The sequence below is a fragment of the Cannabis sativa genome, chromosome 5 (genome assembly GCF_029168945.1).
Source record: "Cannabis sativa cultivar Pink pepper isolate KNU-18-1 chromosome 5, ASM2916894v1, whole genome shotgun sequence".
Taxonomy (NCBI): domain Eukaryota; kingdom Viridiplantae; phylum Streptophyta; class Magnoliopsida; order Rosales; family Cannabaceae; genus Cannabis; species Cannabis sativa.
The window spans coordinates 54,385,639-54,412,109 of NC_083605.1; the positions used below are offsets into that span (position 1 = coordinate 54,385,639).

The window sequence follows — 26,471 nt, forward strand, 5'->3', positions numbered from 1 at the left end:
CGCAACCCATTTGACTTAACAAACTCGGTGCCCCTTGAGGAGATTCCTTCCACTTAAACTAATCGTGATCAATCTTTGGTTGAAGCGGTTAGTCAATTCCTTACCACTAAGGACACGGATGCTGGTCCATCAGTTACCCCCATTTTGATTGCTTCTGATGCTGGAGAATTCATTCCTGACACTGTTAACACTATGCAAGGAACCAGTAGCGTGAGATATGAAACCTCTAAGCTCAATATGTCTAATAGTTTGAGAGAGGATGTTACCTTATCTCTTATGGAGGTTGGTTATGGTTTCTCTTCCAATCTGTCAGTGAATGCAGTCTGCTCACTTCCTCCTGTTCTTTCCTTGGATGTTGTCAATTCTAGTCAAGCTGTGAACATGTTTGTTCCTCCTGCTAGGGTTCAGTCCACGGCCTCTTCCTTGAATGCTAAAGGAAAGGCTATCCTAGGGGAAAAGAGGTTTGCGTTTACCTCTCATTCTATGTTGGTGGGTGATTTTGTGAGGAAAATGCTAAAAAGAGCTTGTGCTAATTCTGTTGTTGTTGTGAGCTCTTCTGATGTTACTACTTCTAGTGAACAGGCGGGTGTAGCTGAGCAACCCCGCCTAAAAAATGAGTCTCTTAAGCTGGAATGCTCGTGGGTTGGGGAATCCCCGAGCATTCCGAAACCTCTCCCTTATTGTATTTAAAAATAAGCCTTTATTTATGTTTGTTATGGAATCAAAACTTTAGTCTGGTAGTTGTGAAAGGCTGAGAACTAAGTTGTTTTTTGATCATGCCTTTGAGGTTCTTAAGAAAGGTTTGGGTGGGGGGGGGGGGGTCGTTTGTTGTTTTGGAAAGAGGATATCAATATTAATATTTTAAATTTCTCTCTTAACCATATAGACTATATTATAAAGTTTAATATGAATGTTACTTGTCGTGTTTCTTACTTTTACGGCTCCCCTTACTTGCATGAAAAGTGTCATACTTAGACTTTAATTAATAGGCTTTTTGATAATGCGCCTTTACTTCCTTGGCTTATTATTGGTAATTTTAATGATTACCTTTCAATGGATGATAGAATGAGCAGTTCGAATCCCCCCAATTATGCTATTACTCAATTTCAAAATTTTGTTACTAAATTTGATCTTCAGCCGATTCATTTTGTTGGTAATCATTTTACTTGGAAGCATGGCTCATCTTTTGAGTGTCTTGATTGGGTCATTTCTTCCAAAAACTGGTTTGATCTCTTTCCTAATGCTACCCTTCAGCATTAGAGTTTTTATAGTTCTGACCATAAAGTGTTGAATCTTATTCTTAATGATGATTGTATGAATAATAAGCATAAAAGGAGATTTATTTTTGAGAATCACTGGCTTACCGAGCCTTCTTTTTTTCATACTATTACTAACTCTTGGTCTAATGCCCCGGGTAGCAATGTTGTTAACCCCTTAGATAAGCTTATTTCCAAATAAACTTGTTGTATCATCTCTATTAAGACCTGGAGGCATTCGGTAGATAACTTTAGTTCTAGAATTAAACATATTGATGATATCCTCACCTCTCTCTACTCTAATCTTTCCCTTTCTAATGAGGACCTCACTAATGCTAGGAATTTGCAATCCCAATTAGATAGCTTGATGTATAAGCAGAAACTTTTTTCGAAACAAAGATCTAAAATTCAGTGGCTTCAAGCTGGGGACAAGAATACTAGGTTCTTTCATAGCAAAGCCTGTACAAGGAAAAGGAATAACCATATCAGATCACTCACTCTTAGTGATGGTAAAGTGATATCTTCCTGTCCAGATTTGCGGTCTGAGATTAAGTGCTATTATGCTTACTTATTCTGTACCCAAACTGTTAACATGGACAATGTTCATGATATTCTTTCGGTGGTGGATAGGAGGGTTAGTGATAGCCAATTTTTATTTTTGTTTGAGCCTTTTACTTCGAAGAAGGTCAAATCTGCTTTTTTCATTATCTCGGAAGATAAGGCTCATGGCCTTGATGGTCTCAATGCTAGTTTTTATCAAAAGAATTAGAATATTGTAGGGGTAGATTTTTGTAACGCTGTTTTTAGTATCCTTAATAATGATGCCGACATGACTTCTATTAACAACACCCTTGTTGTCCTTATTCCCAAAAGGTCTAATGCATCCCATATTAAAGATTTTCGTCCTATTAGTTTGTGCTCCACTATTTATAGTTATTGCCAATGTCATCTCAAAAATTCTTGTGAATAAAATAACGAATTGTAAACAAGATCTCTCTACTATTGCTGATTTAGTGAAAAATATTTGTAATACCTTATCAAAATTCCCTAAAGTTTCGATTAACTTTGTTCCTAGAAATAATAATGTTGATGCTCATTGTATTGAAAAAAAAAAACTTTGAGGCTTGATAAGGAACATTGTACTTCATTTTTATTAATGAAAGTTACAATTCTTCAAAAAAAAAAAAAAACACTCCATTCAAGTTTAAAAAAAGTTGTATAATATGAAATTTTCAGCAATTCAATTATAATTATTACAACTTAATTAAGTACAACATTATATCTTATCAGGATCTAAACACCATACATTTGAAAACTTAAAAAGAAAATAAAATGAAAAACACATTAACAAACTAATATTCTCATACAAATAGTTAAATGATTAAAAAGAACAAAAAGTATGATTTGTAATTCGTAAAAAAAGATAGTATGATTTATACTTTTTGTAAATAAAACCTATAAAAAGCATGTAACATTTTTTTTTTTTTTTTAAGAAAAGAGTCCCTAAAGTAAATGTACAACATATAGCGTCGTGAACATGATTTCTTATACAAAGGGCAAGCTAAAAATGGAATTGAATTTGTAGTTTCGCATTATGTAAGTAAAGGTATAGTTAGTACTAGGGGTGTTCACAAAGTATCCGATCCAATCCAATCCGCACGATCCAATCCAATCCAATCCGCAAAATGCGGATATCCGCACTTGTGCGGATTGGATTGGATTGAAAAATCTAAAATCCGCACTTGTGCGGATTGGATGTTGTTTGACCTCAAAAAGTAACCGATCCAATCCAATCCGCACTTAATTATATATATTTTTAAAAAATTATAATATGTAATATATATTAATTAAAAAAAGACACAAACTTCTAATTTCTTAATCTTTTTTAGTAATATATTGAGTTGGTGCATTTTATTTATTTTGTAATAAAAAACACAAGAAAAATAATTCTTATTCACATAGACACATACACATAAAGTTTAAATATATATATACTAGCTTATTTATTTTAGTAATTAGATACATATATATTTTAGTATAAATCTAAAGATAAGTATATATATATATTGATATATTATGTATATTGGTTTAATTTGTATATAAATAGAGATGGAAATAGATTAGTATTGGAGATTAAGAAACAATAGTCTTTTTTTAATTTTTTTTTCTATGCAATATTAAATAATTTATTATTAAAAAAGTAACCGATCCAAAATAACCGATCCAATCCGCACTATTGCGGATTGGATTGGATTGGATTTAAACTCTTATGCGGGTCGGATTGGATCCAAAATATGAAATCCGCACTTAGTGTGGATTGGATGTTGTTTAACCAAAAAAGTGCGGATTGGATCGGATGAACACCCCTAGTTAGTACTATTAAGTCTATAAACATCGATGAGGTCAGTTTTTATTTTTATAAAAATGCAACCAAAAATAAAAATAAAGTTTGGGATTTGAAACTGAAGCTTGTGTTACAGTTTAAGGTTAACATGAAACACCTAGTATTGACAGAATAATTACATACAAAAAAACTTTTTCCTTATAACATAGCAACATTCAGTTTTTAGGGATGCAATAATCACTATCTAGTATAGTTTAGATGATCAGCTCATAAAAAGCATCAACCCAACAACCATTTCACTAGCACTGTGCACAAATAAATTTCTTTTAAGCCTACAAAGTTGTCAATGATATGAAGCTTTGGAGCTTTGATCACACTATACACCGTATGAAGGAGCAGAACCATATTACATGGATAAACAAATGAGTAAATGCCAGCACTGAATATCTATACAGATACAAATTCGGAGAAATACAACAGCAGATAAATAAACTACAATATCAAGCTTTCTTTTTTTCTTTCTTTTTTAAGGGTTCGATGGAGGAACTTTACGAAAGAAAAGAAGAAAAATGCATACCACACTGCAGCAAACTAGAGAGATATCACATCCAAACATATCTCCCAATTGCCTCTTATATTTTTCGTCATCATCTAGAAAAGTCTTACCTGAAATGTTGACCCCTTCTCTTGGGGACGATGTCAACATCTTAATTCTCACTTGATGTGCTGCCTCTAATGAGGGATCCACGGCGGTGACCTCCCACAATCACATCTTTTAGTCGAGAAATGGGACCAAACACTCTGCTTGCCCTCTGCAAATAAGAAAAGAAAAAGAAGAAGCCTCCATTAATTTTAGTTTTAAATGTTAAAACAAAAACACACAGTAGTGCACAAATAAATCATAACATTAAAGTGATCCTAAACAAGTGTACTGATAAATAATTGTCCAAACAATAGCTGTGCATTATTGAGTCTTGACAAACTCTGTTTCACATTGTCCATGAAGAAAAGTACATAGAGCTAAAAGCACCACCTAATGGCAGCTGATTTTGTAGGCTCCTTTAAATATTACTTGTAACATTAACATATATTGTTAATAAAAGATATATCTTTTAAAAATCATCATGCAACTAATACTTATGCTTCAATAATCTGAACAAAGGCCAAAACTACTACAGATTATCTCAACATCACAAAAAATTGGATCAGGTAATGTTTTCAACGTGTTGATGGGCATATCTCCCCATTTAGCACTTCATACTAACATGACTTGTCCACAATTATCTCAATTCACCATCTAATGATCAGCAATTACTTCAAAAACTAAAAAATTATAACTTGGGGATACTAAAAAGTGAGCATATATAATTATCATATTAAAAATCAAGGCAAAAGATTCACAGAACACCTTCATCACAAAGGACAACGTAAGATAACCACTGATTGACAAGAAAATTAGAGAAACTAACTACTAAGAAAATTCATCAGTTAATTTATACTAAATAATAAAGAAAATAACTGACAAACCCACATTATTCGTTTGACAGCAAACAAATGAAATTAAAGTATCATAGTATAGCAACAAAATCAAGCACGTAGCACTGCAAACATCTCAAACACAAACCAATCCATATAAATCAAATTCCTTTACCACTTTTTCATTATTAATTTCCCTATCATTGCTCTATCTACTGTAGTGGTAGTGGTAGATACCTTTGCAGCTTATTGGTCAAACTATTATCACAAGAAAAAGCTGGCTATCATAGCAATTTCATAAATGCATGGAAGTCAATTATAATCACAAGAAAGAAAAAAGAATCTTGATTTAACTTCATATGTGAGCTAAGTCATAAATTTGTATAACAGGACAAAAGCTCCACGACCCCAACTAGGAAAGTAAGTAACTATTCATGCTAACTTGCATTAGAAAGGAATAACAGCAATCAACAAACCTCACTATTAAGGCTGAACTTCCACTTAAGTTGCAGAGCCTGCCATCTTTCTTGCTGCCAATGCTGCCCCAGAATTACAAGGCCCATAACAGCTGCTGCAACAAAGATAGACCAGAATGTATTTGCTTCTTTTGCTTGAGAATATAAAGATGCAGCTCCTCTTTTCCACCAAGCTTCACATGGAAGTCCAGAACCATCACGTTTGTCATCTTTCAAAGGCCTTGGTGAAAGAGTTAAGTCCCCAGCATCAAGGTTTTCTTCTGATGTTTCAACATATTCAGGAATAGCTGTCTCCTCACTATATGGTGCTGAACCAACTAAATTTGTTTCAGTTTGGAAAGAACTATACTTGGCAGCACTATACACATTTTGTTCTTCAATTAGATTTAATCCTGGAATATTTGTGCCTTCTTCAAAATCTGTACCATGAAAGGGTGGCCTATTACCCTTCTCGTTGAAAAAGGAAATTCCTGGAAAGTCATCTGTTACAGTCAGTTGTTCAAAAGTCAAGTTTTCATTATCCTTGCCACTAGTTCTCCCCTCTTCTCCAGCAGCCAATTCAGATACCACATCTTTATCCCCGTGCTCATCACTAATCTTATCATTGTCAGATTCCAAGGGCAAATTCTCATGCTGACTTGGTGGAAAAACAAAATGCCCTGACATGAACAAAGCACGGGAAGTTTCAGCTTCCACTCCATATGTGCCCTTGTCATTATCGTTTGACTCAACTTCTTTTGGACCAGGGGCAGCAGCATATGTTGATGCTGTAAGTGAAACAACTTCCCATTCATTCCCACGAGAAATGATGTCTTCTCCCTCCTTGTCTGTCATCTTCCAGCACCTATGGGTTTTCCAGTTAAACCTAATTTAAAGGGAAAAAATTAAAATAAAATAAATCACCAATCTGAATAAATTCTTCACTAACAAAATGCACCACTCTAATCAAATCACCACAAAGATACGACAACCACTCCAGAAGCAAATAAGCAAAATTTATCTCTTCAGGATCGCATAGATTATAGTGATAAAAGACTTAATCATGCATTGGACAAACAAATTAACGAAAAGATCCTACTACATAGAGTACAAATGGGGTCTAGTTGTCTATCTCTAATTTAACAAACATGATAGGACGCAACCCATAAAAAGATTGATATCGAAAAAGCGATTGATACACACAGGAAAAACATTTGCAATCATGATACCAAGACACAGATACTTATTAAAAGTATAATTTCAACTCAAACAGCAATCAACTAAGAATTCCAGACCAGCACAACTTTCAAAACTTTCACGAGAAGAAATAATACAAAGTCTAACCTTACCAGCATATAAAATTACAAAATCATATAACGAAAATCACAAATTTCTCAATCGGAGGATATGGAATCGCAATAAAACAACATAAGATAGATAATCAAAGAAAAACCTGCGCAATAGAACGTAATCGAAACCAACCACCATCATCATAATCATAATAACATCATACACCGATTCGAATCAGACCAACAAACCAAAATAAAGAAAAACATAGAGAGTCGAAGAAGTTCAACGATTTAAAATAACTCACCTAGTTGAACGAGACGAGATCTAAACTGAGTCGATCGGGTTAAGACTTTTTGTAAAACAAAAACTTGTAAAATCTGGAAAAAAAAAAAAGTTGGAGAATTTCTTCTTTACAAGATGAAGAAGATTGTACGGATTGTCAATACAATTTTCATGATAGGGGTAAGAAATATTATTTTGGATGAGGAAACTGGCGGTACCGGTAAAAATTCATTTATGCTTAGCATACGTTTGGATTGAGAACCGGCTATCGTAAGTTGGATTTTGGGTTGGGCAGTTTTAAAAATTTTGTGCTTAGCTGAACGGTCCAGATTCATCTTAGAAACATTTTTTGTTTGATACGCCTTACAGTGAAGGGAAACCAACGAAGGAAGTATAGCTTGAGACCAAAACCAAAACGGGAAAACTGGTTTGCTATTGCGTGCGATTAAAGGTTAGAATTTAATGTGACGCGAGTGTCAACTATTTTTGTTGCTACGTGAGTTTGAGGAGTTCGCTGTCTTCACGCCAGGTGTACTTCACTAATCTAGGTTGGACCCACTCTATATATTGTGTTGAGGTAAAACTTGAGTTATATTTATAGTGGCGTGCTGAAAGCCATTCAATCCAATCTCAATCAACCGTTAAAATCTTAATCGATCCAATAGAATTGGATCTAGTTATAATCGAATCGGATGCAAATTTTAACAAGGGAAATTTACACTTATTACTATTTTTTCTATTTTTTTTTTCATTTGTACTGTGACACGGTAGAATTTACTTTTGTACTGTTTTTTTTTTGGCAGTATACTGCCTTTGCAAGCCTTTGCAAACTTTAAATAAATATATATATATTATAAATTGTAAAAAAACGTGTGAGTTTTTTTTTTTTTTTGTTAATTTTCTTTTAATTAAAATTATATTATATTTTAAAGGTATAAATTCATCAAAAAAAAAAATATTTTAAAGGTATAAATGTGTGATGTGACTTGTGTTGTCACTTTAGTGACATATATATTTTTTTTATTATTTTTTTAATTGAAATTGATGATAAAAATATGTCACCTAAAATATTTCAAACTCATTTCTTTCACTTTAATCTCACTTCTCCATTATTCTCTCTTACTATTCATCATCTTCTTCATTTTTTTCACTCTCTACTTCCTCAAGTTCTCTCTATTTCTCTCCATCAACATATAACTTTTTTATTTTTTTTCATGTTCAGTTCTTCTTCTTCATCTTCTTTTCTTTTCTTCTTCTTTTTTTTTAAATTTTTTGAAGTTCTTAGTTACGTTTGTTTTGAAAATATAAGAGTTAGTATGGTTTTTTTTGTTCTAATTTTCCAGAACTTTCTTGCAAATATTGTGCATTTAGTATTGAGGATGTGCACAACATAGTTAATTTTTGATCATTTTTTTCTTTTATTGTTTTATTTGTTTTAGTATTGTTTTACTGTTGTTTTTCATGATTTTTATTTTTTTTCATGTTCATTTCTTCTTCTTCATCTTCTTTTCTTTTCTTCTTCTTCTTTTTTTTTTAAATTTTTTGAAGTTCTTAGTTACGTTTTTTTTTTAAAATATAAGAGTTAGTGTGGTTTTTTTTGTTCTAATTTTCCAGAACTTTCTTGCAAATATAGTGCATTTAGTATTGAGGATGTGCACAACATAGTTAATTTTTGATCATTTTTTTATTGTTTTATTTGTTTTAGTATTGTTTTACTATTGTTTTTCATGATTTATTTATTTGATGCCGATTTCACTGCCCTTGCTCCATCTCGCTGGAATTAATAGGTATTTTCTGGGTGTTCTCGTGTTGTTGTGATGGTTCTGTATGTGAGTGTGGAAGATGGAGGCTATAAATACATTTCTTCTTCGTTCTCTTTGGCTATTTTTGTGGTTTTTTTCTTCTGGTTCTCCTATAAATACATTTGACGAGCTCACTCACAAGAGAGTTTTGAGGTGTGTGTTTCTTTTATATTTTTCTAAGTAGTTATATTTGCTTCATTTGTTTTTGTGTTGTTTCAGTGTTGTTTTAGTAGTTTTTTGTATTATAATTTTCTAGGAATAGACTTGCAAATATAGTTGATTTTGCATCTGGTGTTGAGGTTGTACGTGATTGTTTGTTTTTTTTAATCATTTTTTTCTTTTGTTTTGTTTGATTGTTTTAGTGTTGTTTTACCGTTGTTTTGCCATGATTATTTATTGACGTCGATTTTACTGCTTTTGTTCAATATTGTCGGAATTAATGGTTATTTTCCGGTTGTCCTGGTGTTGTTGTGGTGGTTATGTCTGTGATTGTCAAAGATGGAGGCCTCATACTTTTGTTTTGGTATTGACAGTATAAAAGAAAAAAAAAAGGGGGAGGACAGTATAAATGTAAATTCTGCCGTGTGGCAGTAAAATTGAAAAGTATTACCCCAAATTCAGTATTTTTGTAAAATGCCCTTTTAACAATCCAATTGGATCGAATCGGAGGTTGGATGAGACATCTAATCCAATAGATAACCGAACCGATTTAATCCAATATCATCCAATCATATTTAATATTTATAATTTTATATATTTAATTATTTTGTTTTAAAAAATTATATTAATTATGCTGCCCATCTTGAGAGTGATTGATTTAATATTTTTTATAATATTTGCATTTGATGTATTGGACTTGTTTCTTAAGACTTTTGCATATTAAGTTAGATTTGTGTTATATTTTTATTATGGGATCATGAAAATTAGGTTAGATTTGGATTAAACTATTGTTTATTATCTATGTTGGATTATTAGATTTTAAATTATGTTTTTTCATATATTTTTTTTTTAATGAAATCAGCCTAAATAGTGGCTAAAATGGATTGGATTCATCTATTGGATCCATTGGATGAATCCAATCCAATCTAATAAAAAACCAGTTAAAGCATCCAATGGATGGAACCAATCTAATCCAATACATCCATTGGATCGGATCGGATGACTCAATTCAATTAGACTGGATCGGATGGCAAAATCTAATATCCAATAAATAATTGGATTGGATCGGATGGAAAAATTCAATATCCAATAAATAATTGGATTGGATCGGATGGGTCCAAATCCATTAGATGTGATCCAATGAACACCCCTATTATTTAACCAAAAAAAATAATAATTTTGTAATATTTTTATATTAATTTTGTATTTTTGTGCTCTATTATATATTTGTAAATGTTAATACAAAATTTAATATATTATTTAATATTATAATATTTTTAATTATGAAATAAAATAAAGAATTGATTTTGTGATAAATGAATATTTTATATTCATTGAATCTGGACAAAATTAATTACGTAATATTCTCTATATGTTTTTAATATTTATTACCTGATTTAATTTTTAGAATTAATTATTAAAATATTCTGACAATTAATGTGGCGCAGATACTGATGGAGTATTTCACCTATAAATATAGAGTCTCGGTCCCCGAGCTCTTCACTCATTCTGTTCAAAACAGTAAAATTCTATCTAAAGAGAGTTAAGAGATCGAGGAAGTCTGACTTCCCATACCAAAGCTATCACAGGGATTGAAGCTCAAACATCAATGGTTGGAGGTATTTTGATCCTTTCATTACATATACGTTTTCGGTATGTTTACAGTTTATTTCACATTACATATCGTTTATATATGTTTTATCTTTCATATTATATTATAGTCTAATAATTAGTATCAGAGGGGTTTTTATCTCTGCCTTGAATTTTTATTGAGTTTTGTTTTTCATATTGTTGACTGAGATTTTCGGCAACCAATTAAATGAGATAATGATGAGAGCTTTGGAATAATATATGCAGGTGATTTTTACGTAGTTCGGGCATTAATGAGTCGTAGTCCACGAGTCTTTTGTATTAATGAGAGTTCTTATACAGAGAATATTCTTGGTGAGTTTTTTCTCTCTCTCTCTCTTGTTTTGTTTTTTCGATCGATCCCCCTTCCCATTTTGTTCAAGGGTATTTATAGAGTTTGGTAAGGATAGCTAAAAAGGGATCACTTGTCTTTGAGTGCCAGCAATGTATGTGCACAAGTTCCCAAGAGATATAAAATAGGGCATACATGACCTATGCTGTAGGTATCATAGGGATTAGGTGAGAGTAATCTTCCTCCTTCCTTGATTGATGTGATTCTTCATAATGGAGTTGTCACTAGCCCCTTTAATTATCGTTTAATTATCGTAAATGAGGCTTACACTGTCTGACATGTCCTCTTATGGGCGTTCCAAGATGTTTTCCCCATGCTGCATTAAATGTGAGGTGACAATTCGAACAGGTTCTCCTTCTCTCAGAGATGCTTTGCTGTATTTATAGCTCCTAGAGAGGAAGGACATGCTTTATGTACTTCTCCAGGGGCTTACTCACTGAAGTACACTTATCCGTGTATGTATGACTCAACCAGTTCTTGGGTGAGGTGTCCTTTTGATCTACGTGTCATACGCAGCCGCGGCCACGTATTTTGGGAAAAATCTAAGGCAACATTTACCCCCAAGTCTCATTTAGTAATAGGTAAATGAGACTTGTATGCGGCCTCCGATCTCTAATAAATGTAGTGGCACGTGCCCCTGGCACGTGGGTCGTATTTATGATTGTCATCATTGATTTTTATTTCCTTTTGAAGGTAATGATTCGCTTCCCGTCTATTGATAGACCTTTGCATTAATACCGTTGTCAGGGAGGTACTCAAACGTTTTAACCGTCCTTTCTCCTCTTTACGTGTGTTCACCCTATCCGTTGGATCGCGGAATTTGAATTGCTACGAATTCCCACCGTACGATGGTGTCTGATCACAGTTGCCTTGCACCTCTTCTGGCCTATAAAAGCTAGCACCTTTCCTTTGCTGGGTTACTTTCACCACTTCGCAATTTTCAACCCAACCAACATATTCGAAAAATTTTAGAAATCTTCGACTTCCTACTGTTGTTCCTCCACCAATGCCAGACCAAATTCTACCACCGGATGACATCAACTTCTCGCCTATCACCTTTGTGTAAGTCTCTGTGCACACTTTTCCTATTTTTTCTGCATGTTAGGGCAAAGTTAGTGTAATACCCTAGAGTTATGAATGGATTAGTAAAACCCTAATTAGATAATTATGAATAAGTGAGGAATTATATTATTATATGATTCAATATATGTGAATTTAATTGATTTACAATATGCTAAGACCCCGTTGGTGAGCTAGGGGCATTTTAGTAATTATGACCCGAGAAGGGTAAATTGATGAAATTAATTTAATTACGTGCTTAATAGAACTATATTATTATATAGTATGCATGTGTTGTCATTTCAGGTGTGTTCTGACAGGTTGGCGCAGTATTGTCACAACCGGGTATTTCGGGCCGAACTGGGTTCGAGCCCGAAATGTAAATTGGATTGAGATATTTGGCATTTTATTTGATAATGAGAAATCTGAATTTTATTTGGAAATTAATGAGCATGAAATGACTAAATTGCCCATGTGAGTGTATATGCATGTTTTATAGCCCTTGGGGCAAAATGGTCTTTTGACCTTTATTTTCTACAATTAATAAAAGATGGAATTTTGAGGAAAATGAATAGAAAATTCTGGTTTCTCCTCCCTCATACCTGACCCCTCTCTCCCTCTCTAACCCTCTCTTGAACTTTCATCTTGAATTGGTGTGGAATTGTTTGAATTGAGCTTGGAATCTTGGTGTATTTGTGCTTAATCCTAGCTTGAGACTTGAGGTAATCTTTACAGCTGTGATTTTAGTTGTATCTACTGAATTTTGATTATTAGAAATGCATGAAATAGGTTGTTGATGATGTTGTGTTGCATGTTGATGTTCTTTAGTTGGTATGAGCATGTTTTTACATGAATCTTGTGGTTTTTGTGTGGGATTGTGTTTGGATGAGCCTTGGATCAATTTTAGGGTAATCTTCATGTTTAATTCTAGCTGTATGTATTGCTTGATTGCTGGGAATTATAGTTTAGAGCTAGTTTGTGAGCTCTAGCTTTTGAGCATGAGATTGAGGTATATGTGATTATTGTGCAATCTGAAATTATGGGGTTTATTGTTGGATTTTGATGCATAAATATGTATTTTAGACCCTATAATATTTGCTAGCTGCTGTAAGTGGTAAATTGAGAATTTGGTTGTGAAAAGCAAGCTTGAGTTCATGGAACTCAAGATTGGAGCTTTAATGGCACTTTTTGATTCTTAGTGAAATTATTGTGTTTGAGTTGTGGAATATGTTTATTATGTCATATAATGATGCTCTGGAAAGTTTGGTGGTGTTTGCGGAAGATTTGAGCAAGTTTTGAGGACTTAAAGATTGAAAATTTTCGTGTTCTCTGCCTAGACAAGCGGAATTTCGGTTGGTTCAGGGCTGCTCCAACCGGAATTCCGGTTGGAGTACATCGGGAAATGCTGAATTTTGTTTTGGCCATAACTTTTGACTCGGGACTCCGTTTTGGGAGTTCTTTATATCGTTGGAAAGCCCATTTCAAGCTCCATGTGATTATCTGTATTTTAAATGCCATGAATATATTTTATGAATGTGAAATCAGGGGTTAACCCTATTTGTGAAATCCCAGATTGTGTGACTAGGATTACCGGCACCTGGTCAGGAGCACCTGGGGATTTGGAATCTCTGCCTTTGCGGGACAACAGGTAAGACAGTAGTTAGCACGTAGAGTATGCGTGGTGGCGCTTATATTGAAATTGATATATGTGAGTAATTGTAACCGGGATTAGGGTTATTACCCTAATATGAGCGGTTAATAGCCTAGGGTTATTACCCTAGTGATATAAGTTGAATAGATACTATGCCATGCTAAGTGTATGATTATATTGAGATTTAAGGATTATGCGATCAAGGCATAATCAGGTTGGACTCGGTAATCAGAACCGAGAAGAACCATTGTAAGGCCTTATTGTAAATAGACGTGTGAGAGCAACACGTAGGTTTACGCCACGTAAACATAAATAGGCATGTGAGCGCAACATTCAGGTCTGTGTCACACAGACAAACTTGAATGGCATTGTTGTTTGTACTATATGATGAGCATATTGTTGATATGTTTTATTTAGTCTTGTCGGGCTTGGCTCACGGGCGCTCTACTGTGCAGGAAAGGGTAAGACTATTGCTGATCAGCCATGAGTGGAGGAGCTGGGCGACGAATGTCATGTCTGAGCCATATCACACCAAGCGGGTTGGGGTCTACCAGTGTTGTATTTTTGAGACTCTGGTTTGCCGCTTAGGCCGGGTGAAAGAAAATGGACTTTTAATAATATTTTGTAAATGTTTTTGGGATCCCAACTTTTGTAACTTTTAGATTGTAAAGTTTAAATTATTACAAGTTTTATTTTAATTCCATTTATAATAAAAGTTTAATTTCCGCGCTAATCTTATTAGTAATCCCAATTAGGGGATTAGGATTTCGTAAGTATCTTGGGTAGCGTGCCTAATTATTTAGGGCGTTACAATTTGGTATCAGAGCGCCAAGGTTTTTAAACTTCCTGTAGACCGGTCGAACATGTACATTCATCGTCAGAGACAAGCTCGACTCATGGTGCAGTAAGTATTGAGAGTAAATACTTTACTGTTTGTGTGATCATCGGTTTACCGCTTTCCATTTTAGGTAGTATGCAAGCATCTAGATTGTTTGTGTTATGTGATGCCATTCTTTAAATGTTATTTGTTTAAATGGATATTTATATGAGGTAAATAGATGAGTTAGGGTTTAAGGCAATAAGTGCGTAAGTGTGGTATTGGTGCTTAACTCGTTGGGGTTGTTGATTACAGGTGTAACGCCCTAATCTATAGGGACGCCACGTGTGTGATTTTATAAACTAGTTTAATACTAATATAATTAATTAATATTAAAAACTGTGATAATATTAAAAACTTCACTAAAATAAAACACTAAAAACGGACATTATAACGGCATAAAAAGTGTGTTCCGGGAATCCCTGTTATAAAAAGTTTTGCTAAAGAAATATATACGACAACCATTTAAACAAAAAATCAAAATACACAGCAGATACAGCCAGTCCAAAACAACTCCTGGCAACTAGGCACGCAGGCCAGTGAGGTCAATATGTACATTGCTGGAGAAGACTGCCACCTCATGGTTGATCTAGCTTTTCTTTGCCTTTACCTGCACCACATAGCACCCGTGAGTCACAAGGACTCAGCAAGAAAAGTAATAATAACAATCATATAGTTTATCATTCGAATATTGTCATTTATACACAATAAGAATCAAACCATCACACTTTATTCATAAGATGAAATCCAAATCACTACTGGCATCTGCCACGAATAAACATTAGTATACGGATATTTGGTAATACAAAACCATTATACCAATAATGGAATTCATATTCATTTAATCATATAAATAATATATATGTTACCTCATAAAGCAACCATCTTCATGACATCATGTTGCCTAATCAGGCAAGTCGATGCTTTAATCTGACGATCTTGTATTGTACCGCCTAATCAGGCAAGCCCGTGCCATAGCCTGGCACCCATATGTCGCATAACTGCATCACCTAATCAGGTGAGCCTATGCCAAACACCTGCACTCATATATCATATAATTGCATCACCTAATCAGGTGAGCCCGTGCCACAATCTGGCACCAATATGTCGTATCGTCTAATTAGACGATCTCGTACCTACGCCCGATACTTATCCTATCACTGACGCCCGTACTTACGCCCAGTACGTCGCCAGGAAAATCACACCACCTAATCAGGTGAGCCCGTACCTACACTCGGTACTCATCATATATCACTGACGCCGTACTTACGCCCAGTACGTCGCTAGGAAAATTGCATCACCTAATCAGGTGAGCCCATATATCACATGCATAATATTATCACATTATCAATGCTCAACGAATCAGTCTTTTCAATATATAACAATATTAACTATATCTCAATATTAATCAATTCATAACAATACTAATTGTATTACATACAACGTACTATGCAGTACAATATACTTTTCAATATATAACAATATTAACTATATCTCAATATTAATCAATTCATAATAATACTAATTGTATTACATACAACGTACTATGCAGTACAATATACTTTTCAATATATAACAATATTAACTATATCTCAATATTGATCAATTCATAACAATACTAACTGTATTACATACAGCGTACTATGCAGTACAATATACTTTTCTTACCTTTAATCCAGGTTCATACAATTCGGCCAACCCAAGTGGAAAACTATTCCCGATGATCTCGACCCTATGTCACAACAACGATAAACTAATAAGTGTTTATCCCAAAACACTGCTTATATTCACATAAGACAATCTAAGATTTTCTACCAAACACCGCGGTATAAATACACTAAAATAAAACTTATATTTTGATTTTAAAGCATACACCATATTGTAGAGCTCGTCGCAAGCTTCGAAACGGTATATAGAATGTCCAAAACGGACACTCGAGTCAAAAGTTATGACAAAAATACGATTTCTGATCTCTTAGGAATTTCTAAAAACTATAAAACTCGAGAATCACAATTTTCGCACTCACCGAAACACTATCAAAACTTATCCAAATCACTCCAAACTTCACAGGGCGCATATATACCATAAATATTACCATCCTTACGTAACAGAAATAAAAATCGACCCTTTAAATGAAAAACGCCATTAACGTTCGGACTAAGCTTTAAAAAGTTCCAAACTCGATTTCTAACTCAAAATCACTTCAAATTCAACAAGTAAACACATAAACTAGTCCCATATTTACCAAAGAACAGTTCTACAAAGTCAGAATCTCCATAACCTTTTTAAATCATAAAGCCCCTATATAAAACCAATCGTTTTTAAACTTAAAACGAAATTAAACCATACCTTAAGCTTTCCCTTTTCAAGGATTTGCTATCCTGCTACTACCGGAGCTTAGATCGCTAAGTTTTGGATTGAAAATCGAAAAAAATGGATATAAAAAGAGAAAATTTTGTCGAAGGGAGAGAACGAGGGTTTCGTTCCTTTCGTTCGTTCTGTACTGTTATAACTTAAAACTTAATATATATATATATATTTAAACAAAACGAAATTACTGTTTCGTTTTTATATATAATAATAATAATAATAATAATAATAATAATATAATATTAATAATAATAATATAATATTAATAATAATATTAATAAAAACTTTGTTATTAATAGTTATCTTCTTATTTCTTAGCCATTAAGAAATCTCTATTTCTAGGGTATTTGGCCAACTTCGAGTACCTTAAAATACCCCGATATTTTTAAAATCAATTTATCCCAATAATCTCATCAATATTTCTAACTAAAACTGTTGTGACATTTTTGGCCTCCAATCGGGTCTCCAGGGTCGCCAAACTTGAAAATATTTTTATTTCACAAATAATTCATATTATATCCACATATTTCAAATAAATCTCCGTAATTAACAAATTACGCTTATTTATCCACTAATCAGGTCTTCAAGGTCACCGAACCTGAAAATATTTTTATTCCACATATAGCTCATATTACATTCACACATTCTATATAAATCTCCGTAATTTATAAATTACGCTTATTTACTCACTTATAGTAAAATTTAAATTTTATGCTGAAATAAATTAGTAGGATCATAATCCCACTTATTACCTGATTAACACATAATATAAATATAAACCCTAATTAATTACCATTAGACTTATCGGGATATTACAACTATCCCCTCCTTATAAAAATTTCGTCCTCGAAATTTATTTAAACAATTTGGGATATTACCCCCATATCTATGATTCTAACTCTCAATTTGCTGTTTCTACCTTGCTATATATATTTTTACAGCAATTTCTTAACTAGTGGAACTGTCTCATTTTATAGTACCTCATCTTTCTAGTCCAAAACATGGACAAGATATTTTTCCCATATAATAAATTTGTCTGAACTTGAACATCATCACAGCTCAGAATATAGGTCCAGTCTAATACATATTTTCTCAGCATAGAGACATGAATTACATTATATACTCCGGACAACGCAGGAGTTAAGGCTAGCTGATAGGCTACCTAGCCTAATTACCTCAGTAAACAGGTATTTAATATTTCTCTTGTACCACACTTATTAAGGTACTTAACCTGTGGTACATTTAATTATCACTTTTAAATAAAAACCTCATCAGGGAAGAGATTATTTTAAGATAATCTATCCTTTATTAAATATGCTCACAACATGTTTCTAATATTCCATTGATCTTCTCAGGTTACCCACCTTTCAAGAATAAAACATCATACTATTTTCGCTTTAACCTCCATGGTTCTCAATAACCTTCTTTAATTCTTAATATCATAGCCAAAGATATCAACCTTGGAATTTCACAAGATTAGACTATTCCTTCGTATGAATTTTGTATTCTCATTTATAGTATAAATTTTCTACACTGATAGACAACATATTAACTCTGTATGTCCAACCGTTACTACTCGGTCAAAATCATAACATCCCATAGTACATAATTCATAATTATGTCTTTCTACTCCTTCTATGAGATCTCCTAAGCTGATCTACTGACTTAACTTAGTAACAAGTTAAGTATTCATTTCTGATAGATATTCAATTAGAGCGCTTCTTATTTCCGCCCACTTACTTGTCTCAATACCTGGTAAATTTCTGCTTATTAACACATCCATTCCTCTTGATAATCTCTGGAACGACTATCAATTCTGCATCCTAATATGAATCTTTCTAGCGTACTTTGTCCTCACTCATACGCTTTCCGGGATGACTCACCGAAAGATTTCCTATCTTGAGATTACCCAAGTTAAGTATGCTTAACTCCAAGGTAAGCTCATAGTGGGTTATCAGAAAGTAGATGCTTCTTTGTCGTTCCTAATTGTATTTCTTACTTTCATTCTTTCATTAATAAAATTCAATTGCCATCACTCCCTTCATTAACCTCTTGCAATTCCTCATCGGTTTTTGTTCACTTAAACTTAAGGAATTCCCATCTTATTGTTAACTTGAATCTTGTTCGTTTCTACTTATTTTAACTTGCATCAATTTCTCTTGAGCTGACACAACTTTGAAATTTCCCAATCACTTACAGTTAACTACCATTATAAAGTGAATCAATGTAACGTATACAGTAGAGGCAACATTGCTCATACCAAGTACCCACAACTAAACTGGAAATACCCATTTCCCGAATTCTCAACTAATAACATTTAATTAAAGATCATTCCTTGATCCTGAAGTTTTTTTTTTTTTTCTGTGTTTGGTAGAAATATTGATAATATTTTCAAGCACATCCAGAAAAATACATACCTCAAGTATATTCTTTATTTTATTGACAACCTTTGGTACAAACTACCATACCAATTTATAGTGAGTCTCCCATTGATGATGCTGATTCATCGATATCTGAGACTCTTAATGTTCTTTTCCATCATTACCACTAAAGTTTCACTCCCTAGTTCATACGATACCACTGCTTCCTTGCAATCATCACTATCTTCATACTTGGTTAACCACTTTAAAACTTATTGTACACTCAATTATATAGCTTTTTTTTTTAATAAACAACATACTTTGTGATCCAATATTCACCAATCACTCAAATACATGTCCATTAAATTACATCTCAATTCATAAGTTTTTCCCCATTCTGGGTGAGTATGTCTTTCAATAATTGCTTAATAAAGTAATCCTTTCCTAGAATTTCAATGGTCTCCTTATAAATCACATTGACTATCCAGTCAATTATAAAGTACTCTCCATCATTATCGTGTCACCTTAAGTAATTTAAGTAATCTTCTTTACTTTAGTGATACCACTATTCTTCCTGACGTTCTTTTATACATTACCCTAGTAACATCCCCGCTTCAAGTCTCCATTGGGCCCTTACGCTCACAGAATGATGGCTCTTATACATGAGTGCATCACTCTAGCTGTTTCCTGGACTGACGATTGGTCCCACGGACCAATCTAAGTGTTTCCAACATGCTTTGCTCCAACTCGCACGCTTCATGGGGAAATTTCCTAAATGAAATCACCCCAAGTCAAAGACACTCAACCATGGAGTTCCCTCATGGTGAGATACCAAAACAAGATGCTTCTTGCTAACATAGATAGTCCCACGCCTACATAATCTCAAAATTACTACACAATCGTTGTCTTCAATTCACCTAGGTTCCAGACAATACTCATAAATTGTCTTACCTTTGGTAACGCTAGATCACTTCTATACAAAAAATTTTGTTATTTGAATCAATTAGATCGATGCCTCCATTAACTACTTATGTTCTATATCCCACTAGGGAATATCAACAATTTAACTCATATTGTCATCTTTCTAATCTGTCTATCCTATTAAATGGATTACCACTAAATAACATACATGCACAGTCCATTCAGATTTCTTGATGTCTCTAACTAAATGTACAATGTTTAATATCAATAACAATTATAATATTGCCCATAAATTCTAGCTTGAGTCGGCCGAAGGACCGATATTCGGGTCCCCTTGAATCATAACCGGCACTTGGGCAGGATCCGTACACTTTTTTTTTTTTTAACATTAATCTTTCTTAACTGTGGACAGGTTCTTTTCAGATGACCCACTATCCCACAATAAAACAAGATCTGGCTCTACATTGGTTCAAATGGCGCCTTTTTACATCTTGAACACTCCGGATAAGGTCACCATCTCTTATATTCACTTTGACCGCTATCATGGTCACCATAGAACCCTTCGTTCTATCTCATAATTTGTGGTTCATTTAGTTTTTGCTTCTTGATCTACTAGTAAGTTAGCTTCATATATTCCACCACATCTAGTGGTAAAACAGGAAGTGTTGGTAATATAAGAATAGACAAAAGATGAGCCTATTGTTCTTTCAAATCTCAGATCTGTTTTCCTTTATTGTCTAATCATATCCTGCATAACAGAATTTACATGTTCCCAGGATTATGGCAATGAAGAATTCTCTTCCTTACCGTTTGTCATGAGCTCAGACAGCTCGCTAATCATACTATTTAATTGCCCTTACTGCTTAACTTATCACAAATTTAGTCCACATCTTCTAACTATTTAAAACTCAGACGAATATTAATATCATTATGCATATACCATACACATATTCTTATCAAAATTATCAGTATGCTACTTTTCCCAAAATACTTTATAATTGCCTAGGCAGGTAGCCAATAGAAAATAATATAAATACTTACTATATACCATGAGTCGACCTGTCCTTGCAGCAAATGTACATATTCGACCAGTCTTCAGGACCTTTAAAACCATGGCTGCTCTGATACCAAGTTGTAACGCCCTAATCTATAGGGACGCCACGTGTGTGATTTTATAAACTAGTTTAATACTAATATAATTAATTAATATTAAAAACTGTGATAATATTAAAAACTTCACTAAATTAAAACACTAAAAACGGACATTATAACGGCATAAAAAGTGTGTTCCGGGAATCCCTGTTATAAAAAGTTTTGCTAAAGAAATATATACGACAACCATTTAAACAAAAAATCAAAATACACAGCAGATACAGCCAGTCCAAAACAACTCCTGGCAACTCGGCACGCAGGCCAGTGAGGTCAATATGTACATTGCTGGAGAAGACTGCCACCTCATGGTTGATCTAGCTTTTCTTTGCCTTTACCTGCACCACATAGCACCCGTGAGTCACAAGGACTCAGCAAGAAAAGTAATAATAACAATCATATAGTTTATTATTCGAATATTGTCATTTATACACAATAAGAATCAAACCATCACACTTTATTCATAAGATGAAATCCAAATCACTACTGGCATCTGCCACGAATAAACATTAGTATACGGATATTTGGTAATACAAAACCATTATACCAATAATGGAATTCATATTCATTTAATCATATAAATAATATATATGTTACCTCATAAAGCAACCATCTTCATGACATCATGTTGCCTAATCAGGCAAGTCGATGCTTTAATCTGACGATCTTGTATTGTACCGCCTAATCAGGCAAGCCCGTGCCATAGCCTGGCACCCATATGTCGCATAACTGCATCACCTAATCAGGTGAGCCTATGCCAAACACCTGCACTCATATATCATATAATTGCATCACCTAATCAGGTGAGCCCGTGCCACAATCTGGCACCAATATGTCGTATCGTCTAATTAGACGATCTCGTACCTACGCCCGATACTTATCCTATCACTGACGCCCGTACTTACGCCCAGTACGTCGCCAGGAAAATCACACCACCTAATCAGGTGAGCCCGTACCTACACTCGGTACTCATCATATATCACTGACGCCCGTACTTACGCCCAGTACGTCGCTAGGAAAATTGCATCACCTAATCAGGTGAGCCCATATATCACATGCATAATATTATCACATTATCAATGCTCAACGAATCAGTCTTTTCAATATATAACAATATTAACTATATCTCAATATTAATCAATTCATAACAATACTAATTGTATTACATACAACGTACTATGCAGTACAATATACTTTTCAATATATAACAATATTAACTATATCTCAATATTAATCAATTCATAATAATACTAATTGTATTACATACAACGTACTATGCAGTACAATATACTTTTCAATATATAACAATATTAACTATATCTCAATATTGATCAATTCATAACAATACTAACTGTATTACATACAGCGTACTATGCAGTACAATATACTTTTCTTACCTTTAATCCAGGTTCATACAATTCGGCCAACCCAAGTGGAGAACTATTCCCGATGATCTCGGCCCTATGTCACAACAACGATAAACTAATAAGTGTTTATCCCAAAACACTGCTTATATTCACATAAGACAATCTAGGGTTTTCTACCAAACCCCGCGGTATAAATACACTAAAATAAAACTTATATTTTGATTCTAAAGCATACACCATATTGTAGAGCTCGTCGCAAGCTTCGAAACGGTATATAGAATGTCCAAAACGGACACCCGAGTCAAAAGTTATGACAAAAATACGATTTCTGATCTCTTAGGAATTTCTAAAAACTATAAAACTCGAGAATCACAATTTTCGCACTCACCGAAACACTATCAAAACTTATCCAAATCACTCCAAACTTCACAGGGCGCATATATACCATAAATATTACCATCCTTACGTAACAGAAATAAAAATCGACCCTTTAAATGAAAAACGCCATTAACGTTCGGACTAAGCTTTAAAAAGTTCCAAACTCGATTTCTAACTCAAAATCACTTCAAATTCAACAAGTAAACACATAAACTAGTCCCATATTTACCAAAGAACAGTTCTACAAAGTCAGAATCTCCATAACCTTTTTAAATCATAAAGCCCCTATATAAAACCAATCGTTTTTAAACTTAAAACGAAATTAAACCATACCTTAAGCTTTCCCTTTTCAAGGATTTGCTATCCTGCTACTACCGGAGCTTAGATCGCTAAGTTTTGGATTGAAAATCGAAAAAAATGGATATAAGATGAGAAAATTTTGTCGAAGGGAGAGAACGAGGGTTTCGTTCCTTTCGTTCGTTCTGTACTGTTATAACTTAAAACTTAATATATATATATATATATATTTTTAAACAAAACGAAATCACTGTTTCGTTTTTATATATAATAATAATAATAATAATATAATATTAATAATAATATAATATTAATAATAATATTAATAAAAACTTTATTATTAATAGTTATTTTATTATTTCTTAGCCACTAAGAAATCTCTATTTCTAGGGTATTTGGCCAACTTCGAGTACCTTAAAATACCCCGATATTTTTAAAATCAATTTATCCCAATAATCTCATCAATATTTCTAACTAAAACTGTTGTGACATTTTTGGCCTCCAATCGGGTCTCCAGGGTCGCCAAACTTGAAAGTATTTTTATTTCACAAATAATTCATATTATATCCACATATTTCAAATAAATCTCCGTAATTAACAAATTACGCTTATTTATCCACTAATCAGGTCTTCAAGGTCACCGAACCTGAAAATATTTTTATTCCACATATAGCTCATATTACATTCACACATTCTATATAAATCTCCGTAATTTATAAATTACGCTTATTTACTCACTTATAGTAAAATTTAAAGTTTATGCTGAAATAAATTAGTAGGATCATAATCCCACTTATTACCTGATTAACACATAATATAAATATAAACCCTAATTAATTACCATTAGACTTATCGGGATATTACAACAGGGGTACTAGTAATGGACCCTCCGCAATCATCTAGACCACAGGGCGAGCAAGTAGAGCCTAGGGCTGCCCAAACCGATCCATCGGCACCGCCTCCACCTCTGCAGAATCTGGGGGATAATGCGGGGGTTGGTAATGCTAATCCTCCTACTAATTGGCATCATATGTTTCAAGAAATGCGAAGTGTCATACTTCGTCAAGAAGAAGAGTTGTGACGATTAAGGCAACCGGCACGGGCTGCCCCTGTAGATCAAGTGTTACCACCAGCACTTGTGCCAGTGGTGGGTAACCAGGGGTTTGTTATGCCGCATAGAGACTCAGTGTTTGAGCGGTTCGTGAAGCTGCAACCTCTGACTTTTCTGGGAGGTATTGACATAATTAAGGCCAAGCAGTGGATCAGCACAATCACCCGTATCCTTGATAATATTGTTGGAAATTATTTTACCAGGATCTTAGATCTACTCACAAGTATGTTGATTAACACCCTAAATATGAACTTTCTAAAATGATGAAATAAACACATATAAAGTTTAGTAAACCTTACATTGGGTGCAGCGGAATAATATGACTCCTTCCGTTTAGATATCTAGCCCTTGATTCCTTTCTGTAGCAGAGCATTATCAATATCTGAACCTGGATTTCTTTCTCTGATTCTTTAATGCTGAAACTCCTTCTTGCTGAAAGTCTTTCTTCACGATCTTCCTCACTATGGTTGAGGTATCACTTGTTGTGTGTGGGCACTACTCTAACACTAAGAATTTCGAAATTGAAGAGGAAGAAGAAAGAGAAAGGGTCGGCCAAAGATAGGGAGAGAGAAAGGCTCAGGTTTTTCTGAATGAAAAGTCAGAAGAAAAGTTGTGAAATTTTTAGTGTAGAAATCTTGAAGCCTTCACTATCTATTTATAGCATTCCACTAGGGTTAGGTTTGAATTATTTGGCATTAAAATAATGAAAATATCAGTTTAAATTCCCTACAAAAGTGGCTGGCTCTATACATGTGGATTTGGGCCTCACTTTTTGCAATTTTGCAGCTTTATCTTTTCTGCATCTGATTTTCTCAAAAACGCCAATTTTCTAATTCAACCATTTAAATGCCAATTCTAATTATTTAATAACTATAAATAATTATTAAATAATATTGTCATTTATCATATTTATTAATTGAACCATTCAAAGTATCATAATTAACAAATATGCTCTAAAAACTCTTTCTTTACAATTTCGCCCTTACTTAGTGAAAAATTCACAAATAGACATAGTCTAATTTGAGAATTATAATTGATTAATCAAAACCAATTACATGAGTCTTACAAGCAATATTATCTCAACTAGTGCGGGGACCATGGGTCTATATAACCGAGCTTCCAATAAGCAGATCAAGAATTTATTACTAAAATTCACTAACTTATTAATTCTTCGTTGAATCCACGCATAGAACTTAGAATTGCACTCTCAGTATATAGAATGCTCTATATGTTCCACCATATAGACACATCATTAGTTATCCATTGTTATAATCCTAATTTGATCAATGATCCTCTATATGAATGATCTACACTGTAAAGGGATTAGATTACCGTTACACCCTACAATGTATTTAATCCTTAAAACACTTAACCCCGTATAAATGATATTTCAGCTTATGTGAAATGAGATCTTTACCATTTATTTTTGTTTGGTCAAGCTCGAAGGAGATCATCCTTTACTTACTATTCGCCAGATAGAAGCTATAGATTCCATGTTTATGTTAGCGCTCCCACTCAATTGCACTACCGTGTTCCCAAAATGTACGTATCACCCTGACCTAAAAGTAGGCTTAACTAACAAATCAAAGAACACGAATAGCCTCTTGAGATTGAGCCTAATCATAACAGGATTAAGATCATTTGATCTAGGATCAACTAGGCGATATTGACTTGAATAGATATTACGGTAAGTTTAATAAATCTAAGTCAAAGTTCAATATCGGTCCCTTCTGATGCATACTCCATGCATCCAACCTGAGCTTTACTTTAACCAATGCTCTGAAAAGAACATAGCATTTCTCCAAATGCAAGTAAACTCTGTTGTAGATTATCATATCAGTAAAAACCCTGTGTCTGATAAATCTAGGAAACTTTATTCACATAGT

The 26,471-nt window shown here is 33.7% G+C and overlaps 1 protein-coding gene and 2 long non-coding RNA genes across 3 annotated transcripts; all 3 read right to left on the reverse strand.

Moving 5' to 3' along the window:
- Positions 1 to 3,775: 3,775 nt before the first annotated feature.
- LOC115716329 (ATG8-interacting protein 2) lies at positions 3,776 to 7,569 on the reverse strand. The gene is made up of 3 exons (XM_030645097.2): positions 7,126 to 7,569; positions 5,553 to 6,417; positions 3,776 to 4,412 (listed from the first exon to the last, which is right to left on the reverse strand). Exons 2-3 carry the CDS (start codon positions 6,384 to 6,386, stop codon positions 4,308 to 4,310), a joined length of 939 nt encoding a protein of 312 aa, XP_030500957.2. The 5' UTR covers positions 6,387 to 6,417; positions 7,126 to 7,569; the 3' UTR covers positions 3,776 to 4,307.
- Positions 7,570 to 14,977: 7,408 nt separating this feature from the next.
- On the reverse strand, positions 14,978 to 15,899 carry LOC133037659 (uncharacterized). Its single transcript, XR_009687718.1, has 2 exons — positions 15,502 to 15,899; positions 14,978 to 15,242 (listed from the first exon to the last, which is right to left on the reverse strand). It is a non-coding gene; the product is annotated as an uncharacterized LOC133037659 (long non-coding RNA).
- A 5,628-nt stretch (positions 15,900 to 21,527) lies between these two features.
- Positions 21,528 to 23,522, reverse strand: LOC133037660 (uncharacterized). Its single transcript, XR_009687719.1, has 3 exons — positions 22,830 to 23,522; positions 22,030 to 22,462; positions 21,528 to 21,770 (listed from the first exon to the last, which is right to left on the reverse strand). It is a non-coding gene; the product is annotated as an uncharacterized LOC133037660 (long non-coding RNA).
- Positions 23,523 to 26,471: the final 2,949 nt, after the last annotated feature.

What these genes read in the sequence shown, in the direction of transcription:
- LOC115716329 (XM_030645097.2), bottom strand. Translation starts at nt 6,386, where the DNA reads ATGACAGACAAGGAGGGAGAAGACATCATTTCTCGTGGGAATGAATGG. An exon ending in AGTTCAGCCTTAATAGTGAG is followed by an intron (nt 4,413 to 5,552) that starts GTTTGTTGATTG and finishes TCTTATTTGCAG; the next exon opens with AGGGCAAGCAGAGTGTTTGG.